We start from the raw sequence: 15,842 nt of genomic DNA, 5'->3' as shown, positions 1-15,842 counted from the left end.
TTTAAATTGAGGAAATAATTACTTTCACTTAAGCACTCTCTAGAAAAGTATACATTTGGAAATGTGTACTCATGTGAAGTAATTACTTATACTACCTCCCTATTCTCGCCTCTGAACTATATAAATAGATTTGAATCAAATTGTTGATTGTCAACCACAGCCAATTTAGGAAACAGTACAGGCTTTTATACCATCTCTCCATGTCAGATAGCAACCTTCATGCTAGTTGCTAACCAACTGTCCTGTAATGTGAGACAAGGTCATTTAAATGGAACATTCTCACACTTATGCATGGGTTGTTAACTTTAAATGACCCCCTCATCCCATCCCAAAACCTAAGTTTATATACTGGAAATGAAACATTAGTTGTAAAAAGTTTTAACCCATTTCTTAACATGGGGTCCTGTGAACTAAGATGCACAAAGAACATTTATTTAGTGTTCTAGTTAAAATTCAGTATTTGTTTTTTTTAAAGCCAAAGCAAGTTTTGAAGGGAAAGTTTCCTTTCATATCACTGTTTAGCTAACCTGTTACAGGAAACTCTTTAAATATGCTCTTCGTATAAGATACCTGACAGGTATAAGCTATCAGTGTACAACATCTGAATTGTTTCAGCTTCAAATTTCTCTACCGCAGTAGGTTTTACGAGTTTCATTTCTACCTCCAATATAGAATGGTTATGTTAAGAATACTATTAACTTCTTGCATTTTATGGTTGATGCTATCATTTGCTATTTCTATAAAATAGTTTTAATTTCATACTTCCTCCTAGAATCATAGAATCAGAGAGCTGGAAAAGACCACAGAAGGTCATCAGGTCCAGCCCCCTGCCCAAGACAGGATCAATCCCAACTAAATCAACCCAGCCAGGGCTTTGTCAAGCTGAGACTTATAAACCACTAGGGATGGAGATTCCACCACATCCCTAGGTAACCCATTCCAGTGCTTCACCACCCTCCTAGTGAAATAGTTTTTCTTAATATCCCACCTAGACATCTCCCACTGTAATTTGAGACCATTGCTCCTTGTTCTGCCATCCGTCACTACTGTGAACAGCCTTTCTTTGTCCTCTTTGGAACCTCCCTTCAGGAAGTTGAAGGCTGCTATCAAATCCCCCTCACTCTTCCCTTCCGCAGACTAAAAATCCCTGTCTCTTCTCATAGGTCATGTGCTCCAGCCCCTTAATCGTTTTGGTTGCCCTCTGCTGGACCCTCTCCAATGTGTCCATATCCTTTTTGTAGTGAGGGGGCCCCCCAGAACTGGATATAATACTCCAGGTGTGGCCTCATCAAAGCCGAACAAAGGGAAATAATCACTTCTTTGGATCTGCTGGCAGTGCTCCTCCTAACATACCCTAACATGCCATTAACCCTTCTGGCTACAAGGGCATACTTTTGACTCATATCCAGCTTCTCATCTGCTGTAATCCCCAGGTCCTTTTCTACAGAACTGCTACTTACCCATTTGGTCCCCAGCCTGTAACAATGCTTGGGATTCTTCTGTCCCAAGTGTAGGACTCTGCACTTATCCTTGTTAAACCTCATCAGATTTGTTTTGGCCCAATCCTCTATTCTGTCTAGGTCACTCTGGACCCTATCCCTGCTTTCCAGCATCTCTACCTTTCCCCCTAGCTTAGTGTTATCTGCGAACTTGCTGAGGGTGCAATTCAACCCTTAGACATGTCATTAATAAAGATGTTGAACAAAACAGGTCCTAGAACAGATCCTTGGGGTACGCCAGTAGAAATCGACTGCCAACCTGACATCAAGCTGTTGATCACTACCTGTTAGGCCCGACAGTTTAGCCAGCTTTATATCCATCTTATAGTCCATTTATCCAATCCATATTCCCTTAACTTGCTGGCAAGAATATTGAGGGAGACTGTATCAAAAACTTTGCTAAAGTCAAGGGCTACGTCTACACTGGCATGATTTTCCAGAAATGCTTTTAACAGAAAAGTTTTCCATTAAAAAGCATTTTCAGAAAAGTGCGTCTAGATTGGCAGGACGCTTTTCCGCAAAAGCATCCGTGGCCAATCTAGACATGCTTTTCCGCAAAAAAGCCCCGATCTCTATTTTCGCGATCGGGGCTTTTTTGCGGAAAACAAATCTCAGCTGTCTATACCGGCCCTTTTGCGCAAAGTTTTTCGGAAAAAGACTTTTGCCCGAACAGGAGCAGCACAGGATCTTACATGAGATCGTCAGTGCTTTTGCGGAAATTCACTTGCCAGCTGTCTACAATGGCCGCTTTTCTGCAAAAGCAGATGATTTTGCGGAAAAACATGCCAGTCTAGACACAGCCAAGGTGTATCACATCCACTTACTTTCCCATATCCACAGAGCCAGTTACCTCATCATAGAAGCTGATCAGATTGTGTAGGCACGCTTTGCCCTTTGTGAATCCATCTTGACTATTTCTGATCCCTTTCCCCTCTTCCAAGTGATTTGAAATGGATTCCTTGAGGATCCCCTACATGATTTTTCCTGGGACTGAGGTAAGGCTGACTGGTCTGTAGTTCCCTGGCTTGTCCTTCTTCCCTTTTTTAAAGATGAACACTACATTTGCCTTTTTCCAGTCATCTGGGATTTCTCCCGATTTCCATGAGTTTTCAAAGATAATAGCCAAAGACTCTGCAATGACATTTGCCAACTCCCTCAGTACTCTGATACACAAATCCATGGGCCCGGATTTAATGCATGTTTAGCTTTTCTAAATAGTTCCTAACTTGTTTTTTCCCCACCAACAGCTGTCCACCTCCTTCCTATACTGCGTTGTCTAGTGCATTAGTGTGGGAGCTGACCTTGTCCAAGAAGACAGGCAAAGAAAGCATTGAGTTCTTTACCTTTTCCCACATCGTCTCTCACTAGGTTACCTCCCTCATCCAATAATGGCCCAACACCCTCTCTGATCACCCTCTTATTGCTAACATGCCTGTAGAAACCTTTCTTGTTATTTTTCACATCCCTTGCGAGCTGCAATTCCAATTGCCCTTTCACCTTCTGGGTAAGGCCCCTGCATTCTTGAGCAATATATTTATACTCCTCCCTAGTCATTGGTCTAAGTTTCCACTTCTTGTAAACTTCCTTTCTGTGTTTAAGCTTACCCAGGGTGTCCCTGGTCACCTGATATATTTTCTTTTTTTGCATCACTCTGGGATGGTTTCTTTCTGTACCATAAGGCTTCTTTAAAATACTGCCAGCTTTCCTGGACTCCTTTTCCCCTTCATGTAAGCATCCCAGGGAACCCTGCCAATCAGTTATCTGAGGGAATCAAAGTCTGCTTTTCTGAATTTCAGAGTGTGTATTTTGCTATACTCTCCTTTCTTGCTTTGGTCAGGATCCTGAAATCTACCATCTAATGATCACTGCTTCCTAGGTTGTCACCCACCTCTACTTCCCCTATTAGTTCCTCCCTGTTCGTGAGATCAAGCTGCGCATGGTCCCTGGTCAATTCCTATCTCATGTCCTCTGGAAATGTGTGTATATATAATATGCTTTACCTGCCAGTTTTAGAACTTGCTGAGATATGCTTAACATTCCCAGGTAGCATGTGAGAAAGTTTCTAACTGTCCCTGTTAGCATTTAGTGTCAATGAATAAAACCTATGAGTGGCAAAATATTTACAGAAAACATCTGTAATTTGCTTTTGCAGAAGTGTTACTCTTCCTTTCCCCTTCCGTAAGTTCAAGTCTTTATTCTGCTGGGGGAATCGTAAGACAGGTGTAGGCAAAATCCAGCCCACCAAGCCATTTGATCTGGCTCATGGCCACCCTGACATGCCCCTGGCCTAGACCTAGGAGAGGACTAAAGGGACCTTTTCTGCCTGAAGCCCTGCCCTTTCTGGGGGCAAAGCCAGCCCATTACCACTATCTACAATGCATGAAGTGCCCACCCCTGTTGTAAGATCAGCACTTTCCTTTCCAAAGTTAGGCATTCCTTTAGTGAAAAAAGGTAATACAACTGAGGCAGGGAATTATGGTACAGAAATTTCACATAGGGTGGGCTATCCCTTTTATACCAGCTCATGTCCCTATGTTTTCATGCACACAGCAGGATGAAGAGTACCATTTCAGGTCTTGCTGATTCTCTGTACACCCTTGGACAGAACCATATGCTACTACAAGCACACTCAGAGCTCTATATAAGTAAAAACCAGCTAGCTCCTTTGAACTTAAGCCTGGCTGTTAGTCTGGGATTTCAAAATTACGTACTAGGCCCTAGCAGTAAATGTAATAGATATCAATGGTATTTGAAATGTGATATAGAAAGCATCCATTTGTCCATTCTGCTACAATATATATTTACACTGTGTAAATCAGTCTAGGATTTCTCACAACTACTTGGCTACGTCTAGATTGACATGATTTTCTGCAAATGCTTTTAATGGAAATTTGTCCACTCATTATTGAAGGTAGCATGAGATAGAGGGAATTGGGGAACTCTCAGGGCAAACTGTTTCCAGTGGGTCTAGCACATGCTTTGCTGAAAAGAGCTGAATTCTGGCTGTTACTCCCTCTATAGTTACTTAATTTAAGTAGACCTACCCTTTTTCCAATTAAGCACATTAATTTAGAAAGCATTTCAGAATTGACACCACTTAGACTAAATGTACTCATAAGGAATTATATTGGTAAAAAGCTTTTTCCTTGTAGACACTGACAAACTCCTACTTTGAGTTTTTGCTACTTAACCATACTGAATGCTAGATCGTAAGACAGATGAAATTTGAAAAGCTTGGTTTGCATAGCTGTACGTTTGCCCACAATTCATTATACTTATGGAAACTGCTGAGACAGAAAAGGAGTATTGTTGCACTAACCTGCTTATTCAATCTAACTTTGGTAACAGAGGCTTTATCTACACTGGCAAATGAGACAAGCTTTTGATGTTCATAGGTTCTCATGACTGACAAAAGCTTTGCCATGGCAAATACCAGGATAAACAGTGCTTTGCAAGAATGCTCTCCTGCTGATGAATCAAATGCCACTGGTGTATGGGGAGAGGGATTGTCAAGAGTGCTGACAGTGTACCCGCTGCCTGACTCTAGCAAAACAGCTCTGTAGTGTAGACATACCCAAAGAGCTAGATAGGCTCAGCTAATATTGGGTTCTAGGAACTAAAGAGTTAGACCTCTTCAATTCAGGCATAATGAGGAAAAAGGCAGAAGAAGATTGGACTTTACATAGATTTCTGCTTGAACGTAAAATGTTTATTATAGGAAAAACTAATTTTACAGTATGAAAAATATTTACATAACATGCTAAGCTGGTATTGCAAGAGTCTTATCTAAATAATATTGTTGAAGTGACTGCTTTCTTGCGTGATACTTCACTAAAGCTGTGGACCTTTAAAGAAACTTAGATATGCACAATTCTCAGCTACATAGCTGGGAAATATTAAGTTAAGTAAAGACTATGAATACTTAAATATGAATTGGTTACAAACATAGGGACAACGCAGCAACTCAATTTGCTGAAGACCAAAACCAGAAATAATGTGGCTAATACAGCCATACAGTTTTCAGTGTGAAAATTTACATTCCAGATTACATCCATTCTATTTCATTTTAAGATGTTTGGCATTGCACTCCTGTTCTGGGACCTTCATCTTCTTCATATGCTTCTCTACTATTACGATAAGTTTGCTCTCTTGGATCAAACTCTGTAAGTTCTACCTGATCCATGTCATCTGTAATCATGACTTCTTCTCTTGGAGGAAGCAAAGCTTCCAATATAGAAAGTTTCTCCCTGGGAAGCCACTGATGTTCTGGAAACATGACCTAAAATAAAAATGTTTTCCTCATAAGTAATGGAATATTCAAGGCAAGGAATTAAAATATGGTGGTGAATAAAAAGCAGTGACCTTACCATAAACTGTATAATTAAATAACCTTTGTCCAGTGGAGACTTATAGATAGGCATCCCTTCATTAAGGATACATTTTAAGTCACCATGCTTTATCACTTCACCTGTCCACAAAAAGATGAGTCATTGTACATTTTGATATTTTTGCATTTGGATTTAGAGCCATAAAAGCAAAGCATTGTAATAGAAATCATTCCTGGGTTTACAAATGTTTCACCATTGCTGTGAAAGCCCGTACAAAAAAAGAGGGACAGCTGATTATGCACAAAGTAAAATGGAAAAAAAACCAAAGTCTGTTCTCCCATCTTAGATCCTTAAAAAATAGGTGTAAATCCAAGTGGGAGAGCTGAAGTTGGTTTCCCTGTGTTTGCTTCTTGGTTCTTTTACTTCAATTTCTAACTTCTGTCAAAATTGTAAAACCAGGATTTTATAATACAGTGTCAGGCAAGCTCATCTACAAGCCACTCCTCCTGTAATAGATGAAGCCAGCAAGGTGGAGTTTGAGATAGAATAGAAGGATGAGCTGGGTTGACTAATTTCTAAAATCCCATTCCTATAATAAATATAGTGGAATCTTAAAACAGCGTAAGTGTGACTTGCCAACTAACATGCCATTTCAAAAAAACAAAACAACTCTGAAATCCTACCTGGTCTAGAAGTTATAACAAGGACTCTATTATCCAATGTTTCAATGGTCCTTTTGAAGCCACATAAAGCCTCAGAGAGATGAATTTTCATTTTCATAATTAAATCATGTCCTCGTCTCTGAAAGACACCATGATCTTTCTGATCCAACACAATTATAACATCACCAGGTTCCAGGTCAGGTTCCTGATCACCTTCTCCATGAAATACTAACTTTTGCCCATCTTTCATACCTGTAAAAAAGGTAATTTACATTAATAGGCTTTCTCTGTATGTGTTTTATTAGACCCCAATACTGTAACATATGTTTTAAGAGCACACTAGAACTCACTTTAACAACTCAATTTCTGGGCCATAAATCTGTACACTGCAAAGATTTACACTAAATTTGAGATTATTTTAAAGTATTCTTACCTTTATCAATGTGAACTTCTATGATCTTTTTCTCTCTAACAACTTTACATCCATTGCATGTGTCACATCTGTCCTTTGGGTTTATTCGTTCACCTTGGCCTTTGCATTCTGAGCACATCGTTTGAATTTGCTGTACCATGCCAGGTCCAATCTGCTGAACAAGAACCTGCATTCCTCTTCCTTTGCAAATGGGACATTTTTCTATTGCTCCTTTCTTTCCACCATATCCTTGAGGAAGAAAATCTGAGGTCAACACCTTAGAGAAAACTAGTCATTCAATACCATTCTGGATTACCAAACAACGAATAGTCCTGTAGCACCTAAGGGTTCATCTAGACTACGCAGAATGGTCCATATCTTCTTCCAATCGCACTTTCGAAAGCAGAGCTTTCAAAAGTGAAAGTAGTTTTTTCGGCAACCCTCCCCCTTTGTTGAAAAGCAGCGTAAACCTCAAAAAATGAGCTCTGCTTTTGAAAGTACGATCAGAAGATATGCAAATTCCTTTCGACCTACCATTTTGTTTAGTCTATGCCCACGAAAGCTCATGATACCATCTACATTTTTTGTTTGTCTCTAAGGTGCTGCAGGACTATTTAGTTTAATTTTTTTCAATTACAGACTTATATGGCTTCCCCTCTGAAAATTTTGGAAGAAGACTGCTTGAATCCTACTACATAGCATGAAGGGGGAAGTTTACTTTTGGGAAAACTTGAATGAGTTTTCCCCAAACTACCAAATTCATAGTTTACACGTCCCTTTCCCATGTGTTACCACCTGTTAAATCTGATACAATTTATCACACACTTAATTGCCCCCCCTCCTCCTCCTGGTCCCTTCACATTTTAGCAATTTTGAATGATCGGTTTATTTATCATTTCTTGGAAATGAAGCCATTTAGCGTCCCAGCAACATTCTAAAACAAAGCTGTCTGCTAGAATTACATAAAAATGTTGTGTCTTAACATGAAGATTTATGCTAGTTGTCAATGCCAAACAATTATTTAAGCCTATGATGTTTAATAGACATAAAAGATTTTAAGAACATACATATTTAATGTACTATAGAATTTACCCTAGTTCCCTAAGAAATTGAGACAGGATGCTAAGAGATCTAGGTTCTGTTCACTAATATACAATATAGCCACTGTCTTACTTGAAATAAATGGTCTTATTCCTAAGTAATGTAAAACAGGCTTTCAGGCACTTTCAGTGATTGCTAGTGAAGGGCTCAAGAGAGATTCATGTAGTCACTTGGTGCTTCTTTCCATGTCCATACTTTGAAAAACTGAATTTATTATATGCACTCATACCTTTACACTTTTCACAGATTACATTCTTTTGCAGTGCCAACTTCTTTGTAACTCCATTATATAAGTCTTCAAGAGAGACACTCAATTGATGCACAACATTCTTGCCTTCAAGGAAAAAAGTTTAGAAATATTAAAAGGCCTTTACAAGCATTTTTATGGCAATTTTATTATTACAGGATCTCTAAACAGACTGTTTGTTAATGCGTTCAGTCTGAAAAATGTGTTACAAATTTTAAAAGCTAAATTCAACACTGGGGCAAGCAAAGTCAACTTCCATTGAATTGCATAAGAACTTAGCCATAAGTTAGGCAACCATTAATCTACAAATGGAGAACTGACAGCAGCAAGACATTAGAGCCTGTGTCCCTTTAGAAGTATTTTAATACTAAACCTGCCTTCATGTTTCCTTTTCAGTTTGTGGCAATTTTTAAAAGTTTCTTCTCTATTACTAAATCCACAGAAATGGGGGATAGAAATATATAGTTTCTATAAATGCCTATCTAGACATAGATAGAAACCAACTATAGAAAGCATGCCATCAAAAGCCCACCAAAAATTCTTAGGTTTTAAATTTTATTCCTCCTATCACATCCCATCTTTGATTATGGTATTACATGTAACACCTCAAAGTGTTATTTTCAAGTCAATAGTTCTTTAAGCAATTTGTCCAATTTGTATCAGCAAATCAGTTTCAGATCTAGAAGCAGGTTCTCATTCCCATTCCTCTATTCTAGCCACTAATAGTCTCTCTTCTCTAGATTATTCGTGTCCCATTTAACAGATCAATGTTAGCTACAGCTAGATTGTGGTTTTTTAGTATCAGCTACATGTTAAAAATATTTCTATAATCCACAGATCACCTCATACTTTACATGCTGTTGCTAATAATATCGACACGATGTGTTAATAAAAATAAGCAATATTGCAGCACAGTTAGGTGTCTTACGCATTAATGCATGGTAAATTTCTAGAACTTCTCTTTAAAACTATGTACCTCTTCTCTCTCTATTCATTCGGCCTCCACCACCAAAGAACATGTCAAAGATGTCCATGGGTGAAGAGAAGTTGCTGCCACCCAAGCCTCCTTCTTTAATAGCCTGCTCCCCACCCTGGTCATAGATGTCCCTTTTCTTTGGATCCGACAGAACTTCATAAGCCTGGGATATGAGTTTAAACTAAAAAAAAAGGGAAAGAGAAACTGAGCAACCATGACCAATGGTAATGACCTCAATCTCAAGAAAATTTGAACTTCAACAAGGTTTTTCGGCACAACTTGTAATCCTTTTGTGGCAGAAAGCTGTCAACAGAAAGTTAAAATGTATAGATGCTTCTGAAATATGTTTTTGCAATATTTTCCCAGCACACGATTTCTATGCTGCACAAAGATGGTAAACACATTACAACAAAGTCCCATCAAGCCTTCTCAACTGCTTGCCACATACAGCTAAACATTGTATGGGTGTTTCCATTGTAGTTTTATTACAGAAAACTGACATACTGCCCTGTGATACTAACGTCACTCACCACTGACCAATAGCCACCTCTGGGATGATGTGATAACAGCAATGAAGGGTTTTATATGCCATTAAAACTGCAGGATGTGTTTTATGGAAAATCAGAGGCATTTCACTAACATTAAGCGGTCAAAAATGTTATGTCTTATGTAGAAGTGGACATCTCTCTTGGTATTAAAAGAAACTTTATATATGAATCCAGACTTTCAGTTCTCCTATTATACAACAGGTTGAAGACAAAATGACAGGAACCATTTTAAACTTTTTTCTAGTGACCTGACTCATCAGTTCCGTTGACTATGGATTTTATGACTTGTGCTCCTCATCATCTGATGTAGTCACCTGCATTTCTTTTCCTGTGACCAAGACTCCATTGTAAGGCAGTTAAGAGTTCCTAAGAGACTAATCTTGCATTTTTTGACATGAGGTTAATTTCCCAGAAGAAATTACAACTGACCATTTGTGAAAAAGTTTTTTTTTAATCCACTGTGGAGCCAGAGATGTTACATTACAATGGTACATTGATAAAATGGCAATAATCCTAAAATGGAAGATACAGCAGACGGCATTAGCTACATGATACAGTCTAGACCAAGGATAGGCAAAATAAGGCCCCCCAGACTGAATCTGACCTGCCAAATCACTGTTCTGTGGCCCAACAGGAACCTCCGGCAGGCCCTTTGCCTTCTGTGGCCCCTACACTGCTCAAAATGGCTGGCTGCAGGGAGGGGCTACATGTTCTCCATGCACTGCCCCCACCTCTAGCACAATTTTATAGCTTCCATTGGGCAGAAGCCCTCCCGCCCATGGGCATATAGTGCACAGAAAACACATGGCCCCTGCAGCCAGCTATTCTGAGCAGCATGTAGCAGCGGATACCCATCAAAAATTGCCATTTTTTATTATTGCCCCAGGCTAGACCCAATCTGCTCCTTCAATTTTTGTTCTGCAATAGGGATGGGAACTAGGGATGTTAAGGAGCAGTTATTTCACTAGTTGAGTAGTCGACAATTTTTATTGACTATATTAGCTGAAAAAGGAAGGCACTCAGTCTCAGCTTGCGCCAGGTCTGGGACCTACCCCCACTGTAGCTCTACAGTTTAAATCATAGAATATTAGAACACAGAATATTAGGACCTCAAGAGGGCATTGAGTCCAGTCCCCCCCTCTCACAGCAGGACTACGCACTATGTAGATCGGGGTGGGCAATAATTTTTAAAATGGGGTCACCCGGAAGGGACTGGGCCAGGAGACTTCTTGTGATTCCCCTCGTCGTCCCCCCCTCCCCGATGGGCCTGGGGTGGGAGAGCACAAGAAGTCTTCCCTCTGCCTCCCCTGTTTACCCCCATCCCCCCAGAGAAATGCCAGCTGTTTTAAAACAGCTGGCAGTTCCCTTGAGGCACCTAGTAGGAGGAGACCTCATGCACCCTCCCTAACCCCAGGCCAATTAGGGCTTGGGGACTAGGGAGCACAGTCTCCTTGCCCCTGCACGATTGTGTGGCAGCTAGACACATGCCAACTAGTTTAAAACAGCTGGCATGTCTCTAGCCAAGGGATGGGCAAAGGGCCCTCTGCAGGTCAGATCCGGCCTGCAAAGTCGGTGCTTCACTTTAGATTTAAATAGCATGAATAAAACACCATTTATTTCATAACTATAAACACCTGATTTTAATTTTATGTATCGCATAATTTAAAAATAAACTGTATCTCAGAGTGTGTAAGTAAGGGCTAGGGATAGCAAGTGATGGACAGGAGGAGAATAGAGAGGGCGGGGCTTCAAGGACGGAGTGGGACGGTAGATCTTCGCCTGTTCTGAGATTTAAAAAGTGATCTTGGGAGTAAAAAGGTTGGAGACCACTGTCCTGGGCAATTATTTCAGTGTTTAACCATCCCAATATCCAATCTAAACTTCCCTTTCTGCAATTTAGGCTCATTGCTTCTTGTCCTATCAGAAGCCAAGAACGACTTTTCTCCCTCCTCCCTGTAACACCCTTTTAGATACTTGAAAACCACTATCATGTCCCCTTCTCAGTCTTCTCTTTTCTAAGCTAAACAAGCCCAATTCTTTCAGTCTTTCCTCACAGATCTTGTTTTCTAGACCTTTAAAATCATTTTTGTTGCTCTTCTCAGGACCTTCTCCAATTACTCCACATTGTTCTTGAAATGCGGTGCCCAGAACGAGACAAAACACTCCAAAGGATGCCTCATCAGCACAGAGTAGAGTACAGCTACTGTGTAGTAGGAAAATGCAGAGCCACAGTGGGAAGGGAACCAGAAGGAAGCTGGGCTTGCTCAGTCCTGGCTCATGTGTGTCCAGCAGCCTGTCTGGGGTGGGGGGGTCCCAGCGTGCAGCAGCCCCTCTCCCAACACACACACAGACAAGAGTTGCTGTCAGAGCAGCCGCTGCCCACCATGGACGGACTGCTGCTAGAGCCATGAGCAGAGGTTGTTTCATGGCAGTCTTCCTTCACCTCCCAACCCCATGCTCCTGCCTCTTGATAGAGGCAGCATTGTGTGAGGGGGTGGCACTGTGGAGACAGCACTGGAGGGAACCGGCTTTTAAGATGGCTCCTTCGGCACCAGCTTCTGATACAGAGGCAGCAAGGGGGGAAATGCGAGTCAACTGACTTGACTAACCAATAAATCTAGGCTTATCAGTTAATCTAGTCAGTTACTTGCATTCTCCCGCTTGCTGCCTCTGGATCAGCACTGAACCAGTGATGCCACTCCCCCTCCCACGCTGACGCAGGGGATGGAAAGGAGGTTGCCATGAAGTAGCCTCTGCCCACAGCGGTGCCAGTGCTGGGCTCAGACAGTGGCTCTGGCAGCAGCCCCTGTTGGCGATGGGTCCCAGACCTCTACCCCACCAGTAGCCTTTGTTCACAGGGAGCTCAAACCCCCATGGACAGGGACTGCTGCCACCCTGTGCTGCTGCCTCAGAGGCAGCAGCGCAGGATATTAGGGGGATCCCTAGTAGTTGGGCAGGATTAAACTGGCCCCCAGGGCTGCAGAGTAGTTGACTAATTGCTATTCAATTAATCAATAGCTAATATCCCTATTCTAAATGCTGCTAGACTAGACTAGAGATACTGATTTCATTTATGCTCTTTTGTTAAGCCAGTTTCCAGAAGCATCTCTAAATTCATAAGCATGGGTCTATAGCTAGTTTTCAGAGCATATAACTGCACTGCTGTTGTCATCTCATCAGATACTGGTTGAAAAAGATGCTTTCCTTTTGGACGATCCATAAATATTTTCTATTGTAATGAGAGCTGACATAGCTCCCTCTGTACAATTAAGTCTCGTTTTTACATCTTTTCCTTGTGCACTTCCATGCTGTTGCCACCACAAGCAGAGCCCTACCAACTATAGCCTTACAATACTACTAGCAGCTACCAGCATTACATGAACCAACCCATACAGAACTTCAACTGCTGCATTGGGGTAATTAAATGATCAAAGCAGTCATTTTGAGTCTTGTTTACAACAGAATACGGATTAACCGAATTTCTTAGCAAGAGAATAGGATCAACAATTCCCATGACGTGCCAATCCACTTCCACTTTTTCCAAGTTGTGACAGCTCAGTTAGCATATGAAATTATACGCTTCAAACGGCCGGAGTAAAAAAGTTCTCTCAAAAGGACCTACAAGATATAGTATGCTGAACTGTGATTACCCTTTACTGCAATACGAACACTACATTCATTAAGTGTAGAACAAAGCCTGGCCCTAGAATTATCTAGAGACTTTTCACCACACTTCCAGCTCTGCCAGACCTGGAGAGCTGCTGACAGATTCACAGCCTGCTCCAGGGTGCCCCCTCACCAGGGCAGGCTGGCTCAACTGCAGCAGCGCTTGGTGCCAGCCTGTGGGGGTCCCGCCAGGGCTCCCTCACACACCTGCTCGCCCTCGCTGGGGTTCTTGTCAGGGTGGTACTTCAGCGCCAGCTTGCGGTAGGCGCGCTTGATCTCCTCGGAGGAGGCGGTGGGCTTCACCTGCAGGATGTCGTAGTACCCCGTCTCCTTCACCATGGTGACCTGGCAGGGAGAACGGCAACAGCAGCGTCACGGGGCTGCAGGCGGGGGACCAGCCCACCCCCCCACACTGCGCAGCCAGAACCCGCCCCACAGCACTGCCTGGCCCCACACGGCTCCAGCTCGGGGCAGAACCCTCCCCCCTAGGCCGCTGCCTGGCCCCCGAGCCGGAGAAACACCCCCCCCCCACACACACACCCCACCCACACACCCGCCCGCCGCCTGTTTCCCGACCGGACCAACCCCTTCCCGCCCGGTCTCCGACACGGCGCTGCCCCCCCCGCGCACGCGCTGGCCGGTTCGCTAGTGACTATGGCAACGGGGCCGGTTGACCGCGCTAGCAGAAAAACGCGGGAGTCTCTGCTCCCCGCCCCCCCCCTCACGCGCTGAGTCGCGCCCGCACTGCCGCTCTTACCGCCCTCCCGCGGACCCGCCGCACAGCGCAACCGGCTCACGTAGCGCGGCGCCTCGCCGGCGCGGCGGCTTTTATAGAGACAGCGCCGAACTTTCTAGAATGACGCCACCTGACGTCACTCGCCGCTCTGGAACGATCTAGAATTCCCGCGCGTGAGATCACTTCCCGGCCCTTCGGTAGGAGGAGCCAGGGCGGGACGCGCAGTTCTGGATCCGCCTCCTGTTACTAAGCAACCTTTGTTACCGGCGTTCGGGCCAGTAGCTGCGCGCGCAGCCCAGTCAGTGCTTATGGACTCCAGCAGCCTGCTGCTTCCCCCTCCCTTTTCTGAGAAGCCCCCCAAGCCACTTCCAGTGTTTCCCCGCAAGACAGCCAAGGGGCCTTTCCGCACAAGGGCCGCCTACACACAGTCATGAGCCTGGTCTCCAAATCATAAGATAGTTTAAAAATAAAACATGTTGGATTTGTATTGGCCTTTTGTTTCTTGAGTATGTAGGGTTCATGTTTTAAAGCTTTCCTCCTTAGCTGTCAGGCCCAGAAGTATAGAGAGCTTTTTCTAAATGAAAGCTGAGATTCCTACATCATCAGGGCTCGACAAATAATGCAATCTACTCGTCCGGGGCGAGTAGATTGCAACCTGGAAGAGCTGGGTTCGGGCGATCTGCGCATGCGCAAAATGATCTGTGCATGCGCAGATTGCCGGACAGCGCGTCTGGCAAGCAGGGCTCGCCACGGTTAGGTGAGCCCTGTACGTAATCAATTAACTCCAGGTCTTAAGAAAAACAGCAAGGCTGTGTCTACACGCACCCTTTTCCGTAAAAGGGATGCTAATGAGACACTTCGGAATTGCAAATTCCGCAGGGGATTTAAATATCCCCCGCGGCATTTGCATGAACATGGCTGCCGCTTTTTTCTGGCTCGGGGTTTTGCCGGAGAAAAGTACCAGTCTAGATGGGATCTTGCGGAAAATAAGCCCTTTTCCGGAAGATCCCTTATTCCTACTCATGGTAAAACAATGTAGGAATTCTTGTGAGCCCATGCTTTGCACACAGTATAAATAAATAAATAAAAATAATATCTTCTCCACTAAACATCCTAATGAGATACTGCAAATGGAAAACTGAATTCAACAGCTCCTGATATGAACAGGTATCAACCTAGTTTTTCATATTTGAGATGGGTTACCAGGAATCATACATGACAATATGAAATCTTTCACTCTCAAGTCAGCATATTCACAAAGCACCTATAATTTTGATCCATGCATTTATTGGATAGTGAAAAAGAAAGGAGGGGAATTATTGTAGATAAATGTTCAAATTAAAAAAAAAAAAGCCTGAAGGAATTAGGACTGGGCTCCTACATCCAGGTGATGGCCGCCTCGATCTGCTCGACGGCCTAGACATGGTGCCAGAGGAGTTGGTCCCGCTGCCGGACCCACTGGCCTGGTGCCTGAGCGGTTGGGGGTGCTGCCGCTGCCGCAGGGCTAGAGGGGCCTTCGCTCCTGGCTGGTCCCGCTGTAGGGAACAGAGGAAAGGATGGGTTGGTCAGGCAGCCCTGCCCACCGTCCCCGCATCCCATGCCCTCTGCCCTGAGCCCAGGTGACACCACAGTACTGTGGCTTGGACCCACTCGATCCCCCCCGTGTT

General features: G+C 43.3%; 2 protein-coding genes across 4 annotated transcripts in view; one reads left to right on the top strand and one right to left on the bottom strand.

Annotated features, from left to right (window-relative positions):
* The window catches only part of SKIC8 (SKI8 subunit of superkiller complex), a 33,817-nt gene extending 24,416 nt beyond the window's left edge, over positions 1-9,401 (top strand). The window contains exon 12 of the mRNA XM_075897610.2: positions 9,264-9,401. The gene's annotated coding sequence lies outside the window, so the exon portion shown is untranslated. The remainder of the gene's footprint in view (positions 1-9,263) is intronic.
* DNAJA4 (DnaJ heat shock protein family (Hsp40) member A4) lies at positions 5,171-14,364 on the bottom strand. 3 transcript variants are annotated; one of them, XM_075897606.2, is made up of 8 exons: positions 14,197-14,364; positions 13,647-13,784; positions 9,226-9,406; positions 8,232-8,336; positions 6,923-7,150; positions 6,511-6,741; positions 5,867-5,967; positions 5,171-5,778 (listed from the first exon to the last, which is right to left on the bottom strand). In XM_075897606.2, exons 2-8 carry the CDS (start codon positions 13,776-13,778, stop codon positions 5,566-5,568), a joined length of 1,191 nt encoding a protein of 396 aa, XP_075753721.1. In that variant the 5' UTR covers positions 13,779-13,784; positions 14,197-14,364; the 3' UTR covers positions 5,171-5,565. The 3 variants fall into 3 exon arrangements, with proteins under 3 accessions (XP_075753721.1, XP_075753724.1, XP_075753723.1); XM_075897609.2 differs by lacking the exon at positions 14,197-14,364 and adding an exon at positions 14,025-14,132; XM_075897608.2 differs by lacking the exon at positions 14,197-14,364 and adding an exon at positions 13,993-14,043.
* Positions 14,365-15,842: the final 1,478 nt, after the last annotated feature.

The sequence above is a fragment of the Pelodiscus sinensis genome, chromosome 14 (genome assembly GCF_052426305.1).
Source record: "Pelodiscus sinensis isolate ZL-2025 chromosome 14, ASM5242630v1, whole genome shotgun sequence".
In the NCBI taxonomy this organism is placed as follows: domain Eukaryota; kingdom Metazoa; phylum Chordata; order Testudines; family Trionychidae; genus Pelodiscus; species Pelodiscus sinensis.
The sequence above is the reverse complement of the archived record's forward strand: the minus strand, read 5'-3'. Positions and strand labels throughout refer to the sequence as shown.